Here is a 12,500-nt window from a genome sequence, read left to right on the forward strand (position 1 = left end):
GAAAAAGTTTGGTATTCGACGCTCATCACGGTGATTCAGTGACAGGCAGCAGCTCAGGGAGAGATCAACACACAGACCCGACACCTTTTTCTTTTTCCCAGAATCTGCTCCCACTCTGGGATTTGTTTTTTTTATCTTCTCAATTTCCCAGGACATGAAACTTTATTTTGAAGCTTCATAAGATCCAGAAACCCAGATCGAACCAGGCAGAGAGAGGAAGATCTAGTATGCAGCTTTATTTTGCCTGATTTTGAGTGGATAGGTTTTCATAGGTCACCACTAAGAATCCCTGTATATATTTCTGATTTTTTTCCTATTTTTTTCGTTTCTTTTTAATATTTGTATACTGTTTTTAATCTATTATTCTCATCTGATTATCATTCTAAGCTGTTTGACACTTATGGTGTTCACTATGTGATGTATTTGATCTGACATTGATCTTGTGTTGTTCACCACGTGATATTGATCCAGTGAATATGTGACTTTATGTTGTTGTTGTTGGCTGATCTGGGCAATATTGGAGTGAGGATTCAAAATGGCTGTCTAAACCGATGACCAGATTTTGAAATCCATCAAAATCGGCCCACTGGCGGTTAAAATCTGGTCACTTCCGGTTTAGACAGCCATTTTGAATTTTGAAAATGTCAGAAATGGATTCAGCATCATCAATAACCCCTAAAACCACTCCAATATTGCCCAGATCAGCCAAGTCAATTTTGTTGAAATATTGCCCATATAGGCAATTATGCTAATTTATGCTAATTATGTCAGTTATGCTAATTGTCCAATATACATAAGTTAGCATCCGGCAGTTTCTGAATACTGGGGACCCATACTATCTATTTCTAACATAAAACTTTGGGGTACTCAACATTTCCGGGTTCACAATGGGGCCCTATGGGCTGGCAAGTAGACTATAAGTGTTTGTTTGATTGATTATCAGCTGGTGTTTTCGAGGGAGGTCTGGGAGGTTATATATATGGGTCACACCCATTCAGCAGTCTCACGCTGAAGAAAGCCAAGGGCTGAAACGCGTCCGTCAGGCACTGCTGTGCGTTAAATAAATGTTGCAAGTTTATTTTGTGAGTGCTGCAATTTCAGTTTTTTTCATTGTTTCGATTTTTGAGCCGGCACCCAGTTTTACCTTTACCCAAGAGTCGAGCACGACAGGTCGACCACCACACACCGGCTTCTATTAGAGCTGTAACCATATGGAAACTCTGACATCTGGATTATAGGGACCAGATTATCACGGCTATCCACATGATATATCGATATAATACAGTAAAGCATCTGTGTGGTCAGGGAAATACAGAGAAACTGTCCCTGAAGGCAACGCGCATCAGCTGGTTTTGCATGAATTTCCCTCTAAAACAACTCTGTCTGGTAACGTTGTGTGAGCAGTAGGTTCGTTGCCTTTATTTGTCGGTGCAAGCTATTTTTAGAACGCCGGAGCAGAGCCGTGAGTTGCTCAGATTTCTTGGTTTCCCTCATCAAACTCATCAAATACACAATCCAACAACTCCACAACGCTCTGGTGGACAAGTTGTGAGCTGCACATTCACCACGCTATGAGATAATAACACAACGTTACCACACAGAGTTGTTTTAGAGGGAAATTCATGCAAAACCTCTGATGCACGTTGCCTTCAGGGACAGTTTTTCATCAACAGTCTCTGTATTTCCCTCTAAAACAACTCTGTGTGGTAACGTTGTGTTATTATCTCATAGCGTGGTGAATGTGCAGCTCACAACTTGTCCACCAGAGCGTTGTGGAGTTGTTGGATTGTGTATTTGATGAGTCTGATGATGCGGGAAACCAAGAAATCCCATAATGAGCCTCCGTAGCGTAGCTCTGAGCAGCTCACGGCTCTGCTCCGCCGTTCTAAAAAATAGCTTGCACCGACAATTAACTCATTGAGTGCCGCGCTCCTTTCCAAAGTTTTAGTCAAGTGTACCGGCAAATTAGACCATATTTGACTTTTTATTTTAGAGCCATAGTGTATTCTATATTATTGCCACCAACACATACTGTAGCTCATTTGAAAGGTTTAACTTTATCCTTCAAATGGCCACAAACCGTTTGTTTCTACGTGCCTCCGTTCCTGAGAAAAGTCAAGCTAAACATGGCTGGGTTTCACCAAAATCCCTCCTTTTTTTCTAGAAAAGGAGATAGAGCGTCTTTTATGAAAGGTGCGCTGTTTGTGTCTGTCGCTCTTCTGACACTCGCATTTCTGGATCAAAGGGCTCGTATAAGATAAATATACACAACAATTGTTGTTCTATTCACAAAACCACCATCGGGGGCGGGGGGGGCGCCACTAAACAACAATAACACAGACGCACCGTGCCGTGTCACAGCCTCTCGCCGCGGAACGTGAGGGTCTGTCGGCCACAGCGGCTCGCGAACACCGGTCCCGCCGGTGGTCGCGGTCCGTCTGTGGTACGGGTCGGTGCCGGCGGTCTGCTTTGGTCCAGAGACCATCAGATTTTACCGCGGGAGGACTTTGGGGAGGACACGGTGTTGCTCCAGATGAAGACCGGGCGGGACTGTCGGCTGAGAGCTTCCTGGTTCAGCTCCCAGCTGCTGCAGCCTCGCGGGTGAGAGCAGAGCAGCTGCGGCGCAGCTGCTGCATCCACATGCAGAACTCCGTTTGCAGAAGCTGAGTTATGATAAAAACTTCCAGATCATGAGCTGTCATGTGACTTTGATCGTCATCTATTTCAGTTCTCCTCGTCGTAGAGTCCCCAAATTTACATATAATGTGTATTAAAGTGTCTATTTTCATAATTTAAAAAAAAAGCAAAAAACGAAAAATTTCGTTTTTGGCACTCAACGCATGGGAACGAAAAACGAGAAATTACGTGGTTGGCACTCAATGAGTTAAAGGTAACGAACCTACTGCTATGACTATAGGGATTATGGTGATGGGAACAATTTGACAAAATGTCGAACTATCCCTTTAAATTAACACTCAAACCACCTTTAAAACTAATTGAAAACATCACAGTAAAACATTAAAAATACAATTTCTTGAGCTAAAGATACAGACATAAAACAATAAGCCGTCGATATGGACCTGTCATTATCAGTAACCATAGTAACAGTATGCTCTGTAAAGCTTTTTTACATCTTTGACATCGTCGTCTCTTTTTCCTCTCTCTGTCTTTTCTTGGCTTCGTCTCGTCTCTTCTGACGTCGCTGTGCGTCAGTGATCAAGGTCGACATGTGAAAATGATGTGAGTGAAATTAAATTAAACAAAGTTTCTATACTAAAGGAAAAAAGTCGCTAAGTGTCTGGAAACTTTCTGCAGACAGGACAGGTGTCTTCATCCAGCCCAGTCGTCCCTCAGCGCCTCGTCCAATCAAAACACGCCCTTATACTTGTGATTTCTCCTTTTTTCTTTCCGTCGTGCTGTTGATCTAGTTTCCTACATTACAGCTACATATGAGCTGTGTGTCTGCACCAGGAGCTTTATTACACATCCTGATAACTATCCACCGAGATAATGAGATTAATGTACACACGGACGGTAACTGCTCCCATGTAAAGATGTTACAGAGATTAACCGTAACACCGGTAACTGTTCCATCCCTGGTTTCTATTGGACAGACCGGTCCAGAGTGGTTTCTACCAGGGATGGACCGCTTCATGAAAACCAAACCGTTGCGTTCGGTTCATCCTTTTTCTCTAAGGCGAAGTGTGTTCACTCCAGAGTATCTTTGGATCAGTTGTTGTGGAGACTTGTGTGGGTATGGTGCCTTCATAGGTACTCTAGACCAGCGGTTCTCAACTAGTCTCACTCTGGGCTCCACATTGTCCCATGGTCATTAAGTCGCGACCCACTTTTATAGAATTCAAACCAAGATTTTTTTTTTTAAGCCTTTAAAAACTCATTTTGTTCTTTATTGAGCAAAGTGCATTTCAGAGCACATGGATGAAACTGAGGAGTTACCATGACAACTGCATGTACGGAAGTGAATACAAAAAATATCAAACTGCACAAAATGGAGACCAACAAAACGATATATTTGACTTCTAATGCATCTCTGCATTCAGAGCATGTTCACTAAAGTGAATAAATATCAAACTGCACAAAATAAAGACCCACAAAACAAAACCAGATTCACTGCATCAGGCCACATTAATAAGAAACTGATATCTTTGCATTCAGAGCAAATGGAGCAAATAATAAGAAAGTGAGGAGGAGCATTACAACTGCATGTGTTCACGTGTCTCGTGCCGTTCAAAATAAGCTACTTCCACTTACCGGTCCGGCTTATATGAGTGTTCTGTGTGCTTGTGCTCATGTGTGACTGTGCTAGATTCCAGAGCCAGTAGTAAAGTTTATTAATTCATTCCAACGTATCGTGTGGACCTTTCACTACTTTACAGACATGACATGAGCTCAGGATGGGAGATGAAGAGCTCCGTTTTACAGAGAGAGTCGTAAAAGCAGCATCTCTCTGAAGCACTGACAGAACGGAGGTTACTACAGACAATGTAAAAACCATGGTGAATGCAGTCGATGCAGCAGCTGGACTGGAGCCACAGATCGGCTGCTTTGCACATAGCTACTGTTAGTCTCAATAAGTCAGGTATCCCCACCACTCCTGGGGAGGATTAGGAAGGTGGTAACATTCTTCCATCGGAGCACAACAACAGCCACCCTGTTGGCAAAAACCAGAACCAGACGGCTGAAAACCAAACAGGAGATGCAGAAATTGCCAGTTCACAAACTAATACATGATGTCCCAACAGCAGGCTTCCATCTCTCCATCTATTCTGCTCTGATGGACGAGGATGTGAAGACAAACCTCTGAAGAATGGAACAATGCTCACGAGCGCGGAAACGTCCCGGATAATCCCTCTGCAGAAGATGATACTGAAATCCCTGACCGCCATCACTGAAAACCTGGAGGACAGACTCAGGGACCCTGAACTCTCCATTACACTTTTTCCTTGTAGAGCACCTTGAGTTTTATTGCATATTCCATTTTTCACGTTTCACCTTTAGCCTTTTGAAGCACTCGCCCCACCCTATCTTTTTTCACATTCTTGTTGAGTTAATTTACCTAAGTCTTGTGTTGATGTCTTTGTCAGAGATAACTTTGTTTGCCAAATAGATTAAAAGCATGTTGAAAATATCAATGTCTCCTCTCTTGCAGCCTGAATCTCAGCTACTTTTATAACCTCAGACTGTCACATTGATGGATCAATGTCAGACTGCCTCATTCTTTCAGTTTTAACCTGAATATTTAGGACATAATTGATTTTTTTTAACAATCAACGTGAACCGAACTGAACCGTGGATTTTGTGAACCGCTCCAGTTTCTACCATCACACACCAGTTTGTCTAGATGTAAATGGATGATTAGAGACTGTAAATAAAGATCAAGGAGCACAAACTGATTCCATATAACCAACCAGTCTGATACTTAAAGGGATAGTTCACCCAGAATTGAAATTTCACTCATTATCTACTTGCAAATGGATACCAACTGTCACACCAAAAAACAACCAAATACCTCCATGCTGCTCGTATGTAATGTCCGTCTTGTATTGAAGCCCCGAAATGCGAAATTGTCACGAAAAAAATTAAATAAGTCTATATTCCGCTACAAACAAGCTTGAAAAATAGACTTCTTTAATTTTTTTCGGGACAATTTCGCATTTCATTGCATCACATTACATACTAGCAGCATGGAGGTATTTGGATGTTTTTTGGTGTGTCTTTTTGTTACGAAGAAAGTTGGTATCCATTGACAACCGTTATATGGACATGCACTGCTACGCCGAGACCCAGAGAGGGAAGGAGAGAAGAGGGTGAACTATCCCTCTAAGACCTGGACAAACAACAGTGGGTTGTGTGAATGGAAACCAGTGCAGACCGGTTCGGTTCCTGTAGTAGATGAACTGGGATGTATTCTCACCACTGGCGTCCCCCGGCCTCGTGCTGCTGCACCGTGTATCCAAACTGGGTTTCTCTGGAGCCGGAGAAGATCTTGAAGTTCTTCGTGTCGAAGTTGAAGCAGAGCTGAAGATCTGGAGGAAACAGAGAGGAAGAGGAAGGTCGTTCAACACTCAGTACGTTTACATGCAGAGCTTAATTGAGCCGTGCTCAAAATTCGATTTTGGCGTCAAGTCGGACTTCTGTCCTTGTCTCAATATACATGCAACTGAGAAAATGGAATAACTGACGGGGTCACCCGTTGTTTCAGCAGGTTAATACCCCTGTCCTGTTGACTTTTCTGTCACAGAGTAAAAACTGAATATAAACAACTTAGTAAACTTAATAATAAATTCTCAACTGCAGTTCCCGACCAGACACGCCAGTCTGGGCCGGATTCATGCTGAGAATAAGATACGGGCTTCCTTTTTTCATCTCTCTCTCTCTTTCTCTCTTTTAAAATAAAACCCTCTTGCTGGTCGCGCTGTGTGAAATGCATTGAATCGGCGCTGACGTTGGGTTTTTGTCTTTACTTTGCCAGGTTCAGGCGGCTTCTCTGCTCCACTTGGTGCCGTCTCTACTGTTGTGGAGCAGCGCACATGCGTTGTCCAGTTATACTCCGACTGGCGTATACACACTAAAAACAGTCGGGTTAAAAATTAACCCAATTTTAACCCAACTGCTGGTTCAAATAAGGACAAACCCCTTTTTTGGGTTATTTTAACCCAACGGGTTGGATTAATCTTTTGGGTTGAATATTCAACCCAAGAGTTGGGTTATGCTAACTACAACGTTGGGTTATTTTTAACCCAACTATGGGGTCGTGTATAAAGCACTTACTCGACCCAATAGTTGGGTTAAAAATAACCCAATGTTGTAGTGTGCGGACAGCATTTTTCAAATGAACCGGCCGGTTAAGTCACAGAATTACCCAACCCAACCCAACAAATGGGTTACTCACTGAAAAATAACCCAATTACTTGCACAACCCAGGAATTGGGTTCAATTCATAGCCCTATAACCCTGAAAATGGGTTAAACTCTGGAAAAACAACCCAAAAATTTAACTCAACACCAATAACTCAGAAATTGGGTTACAGAGATAACCCAACATTTTTTAGTGTGTAGGACATGACAGAGAAAATCGAATTCCAATCGCATTATCTGGGTGTCTTAATCGGAGTTCTCCAACTCCGATTTCAGTCGGACTAAGGTGTTTACATGCACTTCAGTTGTCCAGTTATAGTCGGATTAAGACAATAATTCGTTTTTTTCAAGTGTCATGTAAACATACTGACTGATTCACCGGCCAGTAAAACCAGTTAGCTACCACCAATCATCACGACCATAAACCCTCGTTAACTGTTGTGGTTTTACAGCTGCTACGGTTTGAGTTTGATGTCACAATAAAAACCAAACCACAGAGTCGTGTCTTCACGCACACGAGCATAAAACAATCAACATCGCTGCTCCATCACTGGGCTGAGAGGGAAAAGTTCACGTCTCTTTATCGCAGTAGGAAAGTCTACTGACGGGGAACTGGCTCAGACTGAACGACTCTTCATCACTGAACAGATCTGATCTGCTGGACTGCAGAAGAGTTTCCTCCTCTAAGAGCCGATCTGGCCTCTGATCCAGACTCTGCTGCTTCTCCTCCACTTTCCCACAGAGAGACAAGAATGAAAGAATGAAAGGCCTAAATCTAAATCACACACAGGTGCTGGCTGACACACACACACACACACACACACACACACCTATGAACTACAGACATTGAAGGGATAGTTCAACTTTTTGTCAAATTAGCCCATTGCCATAATCCCTATAGTCATAGCAGTAGGTTCGTTACCTTTAATTGTCGGTGCAAGCTGTTTTTAGAACGGCGGAGCAGAGCCGTGAGCTGCTCAGAGCTACGCTACGGAGGCTCATTATGGGATTTCTTGGTTTCCCTCATCAAACTCATCAAATAGTAGGGCTGACCCGATTATCATATTTTGATAATCGAAGCTTCGCGGACAAAAAATCGATTTTAATCGAAGCTTCGACGGCCGGGGGATTCCAGGATGCCAAGTAGCCTACTCAATTTAATAGATAGATAGATAGATAGATAGATAGATAGATAGATAGATAGATAGATAGATAGATAGATAGATAGATAGATAGATAGATAGATAGATAGATAGATAGATAGATAGATAGATAGATACTTTATTTATCCCGAAGGAAATTCAATTTCTCAGCTGCACAATAAACAAACAGTCATTCGACAGCAAGACATGAAATAGTAAAAATGTAACAATTGCCGATGAGAACCGGTGTCAAACAGGAAAAAAGGAAGGAAAAAAAAATCGATCACGGACTTCATGATCGATTACCATGGCAACGAACGAAGCTTCGAAGCTTTGATTTTTTTGGGTCAGCCCTATCAAATACACAATCCAACAACTCCACAACGCTCTGGTGGACAAGTTGTGAGCTGCACATTCACCACGCTATGAGATAATAACACAACGTTACCACACAGAGTTGTTTTAGAGGTAAATTCATGCAAAACCACTGATGCACGTTGCCTTCAGGGACAGTTTTTCATCAACAGTCTCTGTATTTCCCTCTAAAACAAGAGAGAGTGTCGCCATCTTGCGCCGTCATGTTTGAACGGAACATCCAGCCAGTCAGAGAGCACGTTGCACAAGTTTTGCGTGCACAAATACGTTAGTAGTTACTCAGTAGAGAATAGTGAGAAAGTTTGTGAATTGATCATCAATGCACAAGTTTTTTTGTCCTTGGACAACAGGAGGGATAAGCGTGAGCGAGCGAACACTGCAATCTAGAATCTGATCAATGTCACGGTTTTCTCCCATTTTACACACATCAGTAGGTTAATGGATGATGGATGGATAGATGGATCTGTAACTGTAAGTAAATATTGTATATTCCATAAAGTTTTTATGTATTTCGGCACTGGAAATGCATTTTTATCGATGTTTAACCATTGACGGTCTGGTTCTGTACAGGTGCACTGCAAAAATTCAATATCTTACCAAGAATATTTGTCTTATTTCTAGTCAAAATGTCGTTTCTAGTCAAAACAAATCTAATTCTACTTAAAATAAGACTCATCACGTTTAAAAAGCAGCTTGTTTTTAGACACTTTTTACTTCTTTCAAGCAGATTTTCCACTTTAAATAAGTAGAAAAATCTGATAGTGGATCAAGTTTTTCTTTCTTATTACAAACACAACAAACCTGCTTTCACTATCAGATTTTTCTACTTATTTCAATTGAAAATTAGTTTGAAACAAGTGAAAATTATCTAAAAACAAGTAAATTTTTAGGTGATGAGTCTTATTTTAAGTGGAAAGAGATTAGTTTTGACTAGAAATGAGACATTTTGACAAGAAAGAAGACAAATATTCTTGGAAAGATTTTGAGTTTTTGCAGTGTGCAGATTGTTGTGTGACGTCAGACAACTGATGCTCTGAGAAATCAGGGTAAAAACAAAAAAAATTAGCATTAGCAACATAACCGTCACTCTGCAAGCACGGCGCTGGTCACACGACTGCACATTTACTCATGATGTAAAAATGTGTTTGATTTATCGTCCTGGCAGCTTCACTTCCTCACAACCAGACCTCAGACTTTTACTCATACTCTTCTGTTCTTTCATTTAATGTGACACACATGTCACACTGTGATCTGTTCAAGCTGTGAGCTGATAAATAAAGGTTTTATCCATTAATATTTAATACAGATCAGTGCTATACGATGTGAAACTGCTCTGTTTTCTCTCTACAGGTTAAATATTGAAGCTTGTTTGTCATGAAGGGGCATGGAGCTGCAGACAGAGGAAAGTTGTGGTTGAGTGAACAAACTAGTGGTGAGTTGAGTGTTTTTATGAATGAATGAACCTGTTGAGCAGCTAAACAGGTGAAGCTGTTGTAGCTGCAGCTTCCTGTCCTCAGAGGTCGTGACCTTTGACCTTTGACCCCTGACCCCTGACGCCTCGTACTCGTCTAAACGAACCTTCAACCTGATGGTCAGTCAACATTATAATGACTCTGTCCAACACCAGACACATGGAGTCTTCATAGCTTAGCTTCACACAGAGTCCTCCTCTTCTCCTCCCCCCCCTCTTCCTCTCCTTCTCATCCTCCTCTTCCTCAGTCCTCCTCTCCCTCTCTTTCACCTTCTCCTCTTCTTCTCATTCACCTCCTCTTCCTCACTCCTCCTCTTCCTCAGTCCTCCCTCTCCTTCTCCTCCTCCTCTTCCTCTGCTTCATCTCCTTCTCTTCCTCAGTCCTTCCTCTCCTCCTCTTCCTCACTTCCTCCTCCTCCTTCTCCTCCTCTTCCTCTCCTTCACCTCCTTCTCTTCCTCAATCCTCCTCTTCCTCCCTCTCCTCCTCTTCCTCTCCTTCACCTCCTCCTCTTCCTCAGTATTCATTCTCCTTCATCTCCTCCTCTTCCTCCTCCTCTTCCTCGCCTTCACCTACTCTTCTTCCTCAGTATTCATTCTCCTTCATCTCCTCCTCTTCCTCACTCCTTCCTCTCCTCCTCCTCTTCCTCAGTCCTCCTCCTCTTCCTCCCTCTCCTTCTCCTCCTCCTCCTCTTCCTCAGTCCTCCTCCTCTTCCTCCCTCTCCTTCTCCTCCTCCTCCTCTTCCTCAGTCCTCCTCCTCCTCTCCTTCATCTCCTCTTCCTCAGTCTTCCTCCTCCTCTTCCTCCCTCTCCCTCTCCTTCTCTTCCTCCTCCTCCTCTTCCTCCTCTTCCTCTGATGAAGACGACGTCACTGCAGTTTATGAACTCTGGTTTCCACGGCAGCAGCAGCAGGAAGCGGCGAGCGGCCAGGAAGAGACGGAAAGAGCTGATTGGTTCCAGAAGAACGATCTGTTCGCTCCAGATGAAGAGAGGAAGAGGAGGATGAAGAGGAAGATGAAGAGGAAGAATGATCAATTATCGGTGGAGGAGATCCAAGACATTCCTCCTCCATGACGTCGTCATAGCGACTGGTTGTGTGGCACCGAGAGAGAGAGGAAGACGAGTCAAAAAACAGATTCAGACTGAGAGAGAGAGAGAAAAGAGGGAGGGAGGGAAGGAGGGAAGGAGGAGGGAAGGAGGGAGGAAGGAAGAAAGGAGAGCGTCCTAGTTTTTTCCTCCTCATGGTTTTCACAGCTTCAGTTTGACCTTCCAACTATTTCAGCTTTTTCTCCTCAACTCAGGAAGAGAGAGAAACTGGAGGAGGAGGGAGAGAGGGAGGGAGGGATAGATGGATGGATGGATGGATGGATGGATGGATGGATGGATGGATGGATGGATGGATGGATGGATGGATGAGCTGTTTGACTAATAAATGTTCTTTCAATTGATAGTTTTCATGTGACTGAGGCCCGTATGGAACGCCCCCCTGGCGGTCAAAACAATCCACTTCCCCGCTGTCTGCTGGTTTAGGACAAGGCAGAAAAACTGGTCACCGTGCAGCCCAGCTAAGGGCTCTGGTTTGTGGGTGAGAGGAGCAGGGAGCCTGGGCTCAGTGGGCTGGAGCTCAGACTGTGGAGCTCAGCGGAGCTGCGGTACCAGGACGGTGTTCCCACACAGGAAAGTTACAGGTACATTTCTACCACTTCAACGAGTTCAGAAACATTATTTTAAGATCAAAAAACTACAAAATGGGGCTTTTAATCAGACACCAGTTGAGCCATAACACCGGAAATATTGGTTACAAGCGGTGGAGGGTGATGGATTCTCCACCAGGTAAATGTAAACATCGCCCAACTCGAGCTTCGGCAGGGAACTGGTCATTTTAAACAGCTGGTATACAGCAGCTGGTGTTGAATATGGGTCACAAGTGCCCAAAACTTCAAAGCTGTTTTTATATCTTTCTTTTTCGGCCACTGACAGATGATTTAAGTCATTACTCGGTTGTTTGTCCATAGAAAGTCTGTTGCGGGGCCATTTTGGAATGTTGCTTTTTGACCGCCAGGTCCCTGGGAAGTGACGTGATTGAAAGCTATTAATAGATCTTTAAATCTGTATTTGTTATGTTCTTGGATAACATGTCCTGGCAGAGCATTCCATATCACCATGGCCCTACACATTACCGTACTTTTCATCTTGTTTGTTTTCACTCTGGGTAAGGTGAATCTACCCTTCGTAGCATGTCTTGTTTTGTAACAGTGTTCATCTGAACTGAAAGAGAAACGTTTGTATAGAACCCTTCAGATCTTCAGATGATTGACAGGTGGATGGAGCTCTGTGACCTCTGACCCCGGCTGCCTGTCGGGGGGAGGTGAGGGGTCACCGTGGTTATCTGAGGTCATCTGAGGCCTGAGCAGCAGCAGCAGCAGCAGCAGGACAGGACGCCGTCTGCTCTCCGTCTGCAGGAAGTCACTCAGACGGAGCTGAGCTGCGTTCTCTAAATCAGTCCCATCTCTGACCTGATTAGACCGGTTGTTTCTAACTCTGCTGCTCATCTCTGACCTGATTAGACCGGTTGTTTCTAACTCTGCTGTTCATCTCTGACCTGATTAGACCGGTTGTTTCTAACTCTGCTGCTCCT

General features: G+C 43.4%; 1 protein-coding gene across 1 annotated transcript in view; it reads right to left on the minus strand.

Moving 5' to 3' along the window:
* The window catches only part of LOC146986617 (integrin alpha-11-like), a 69,027-nt gene extending 56,613 nt beyond the window's left edge, over window positions 1-12,414 (minus strand). Inside the window, exons 1-3 of the mRNA XM_085780511.1 lie at window positions 12,243-12,414; window positions 7,481-7,609; window positions 5,936-6,047 (exon numbers count right to left, since the gene is read on the minus strand). Coding sequence (XP_085636637.1) covers window positions 5,936-6,047; window positions 7,481-7,609; window positions 12,243-12,414 — 413 coding nt within the window. The remainder of the gene's footprint in view (window positions 1-5,935; window positions 6,048-7,480; window positions 7,610-12,242) is intronic.
* Between the last annotated feature and the right edge of the window lie 86 nt (window positions 12,415-12,500).

The sequence above is a fragment of the Trachurus japonicus genome, chromosome 6 (genome assembly GCF_045865225.1).
Source record: "Trachurus japonicus isolate A0001 chromosome 6, Traja_1.0".
Lineage (NCBI taxonomy): Eukaryota > Metazoa > Chordata > Actinopteri > Carangiformes > Carangidae > Trachurus > Trachurus japonicus.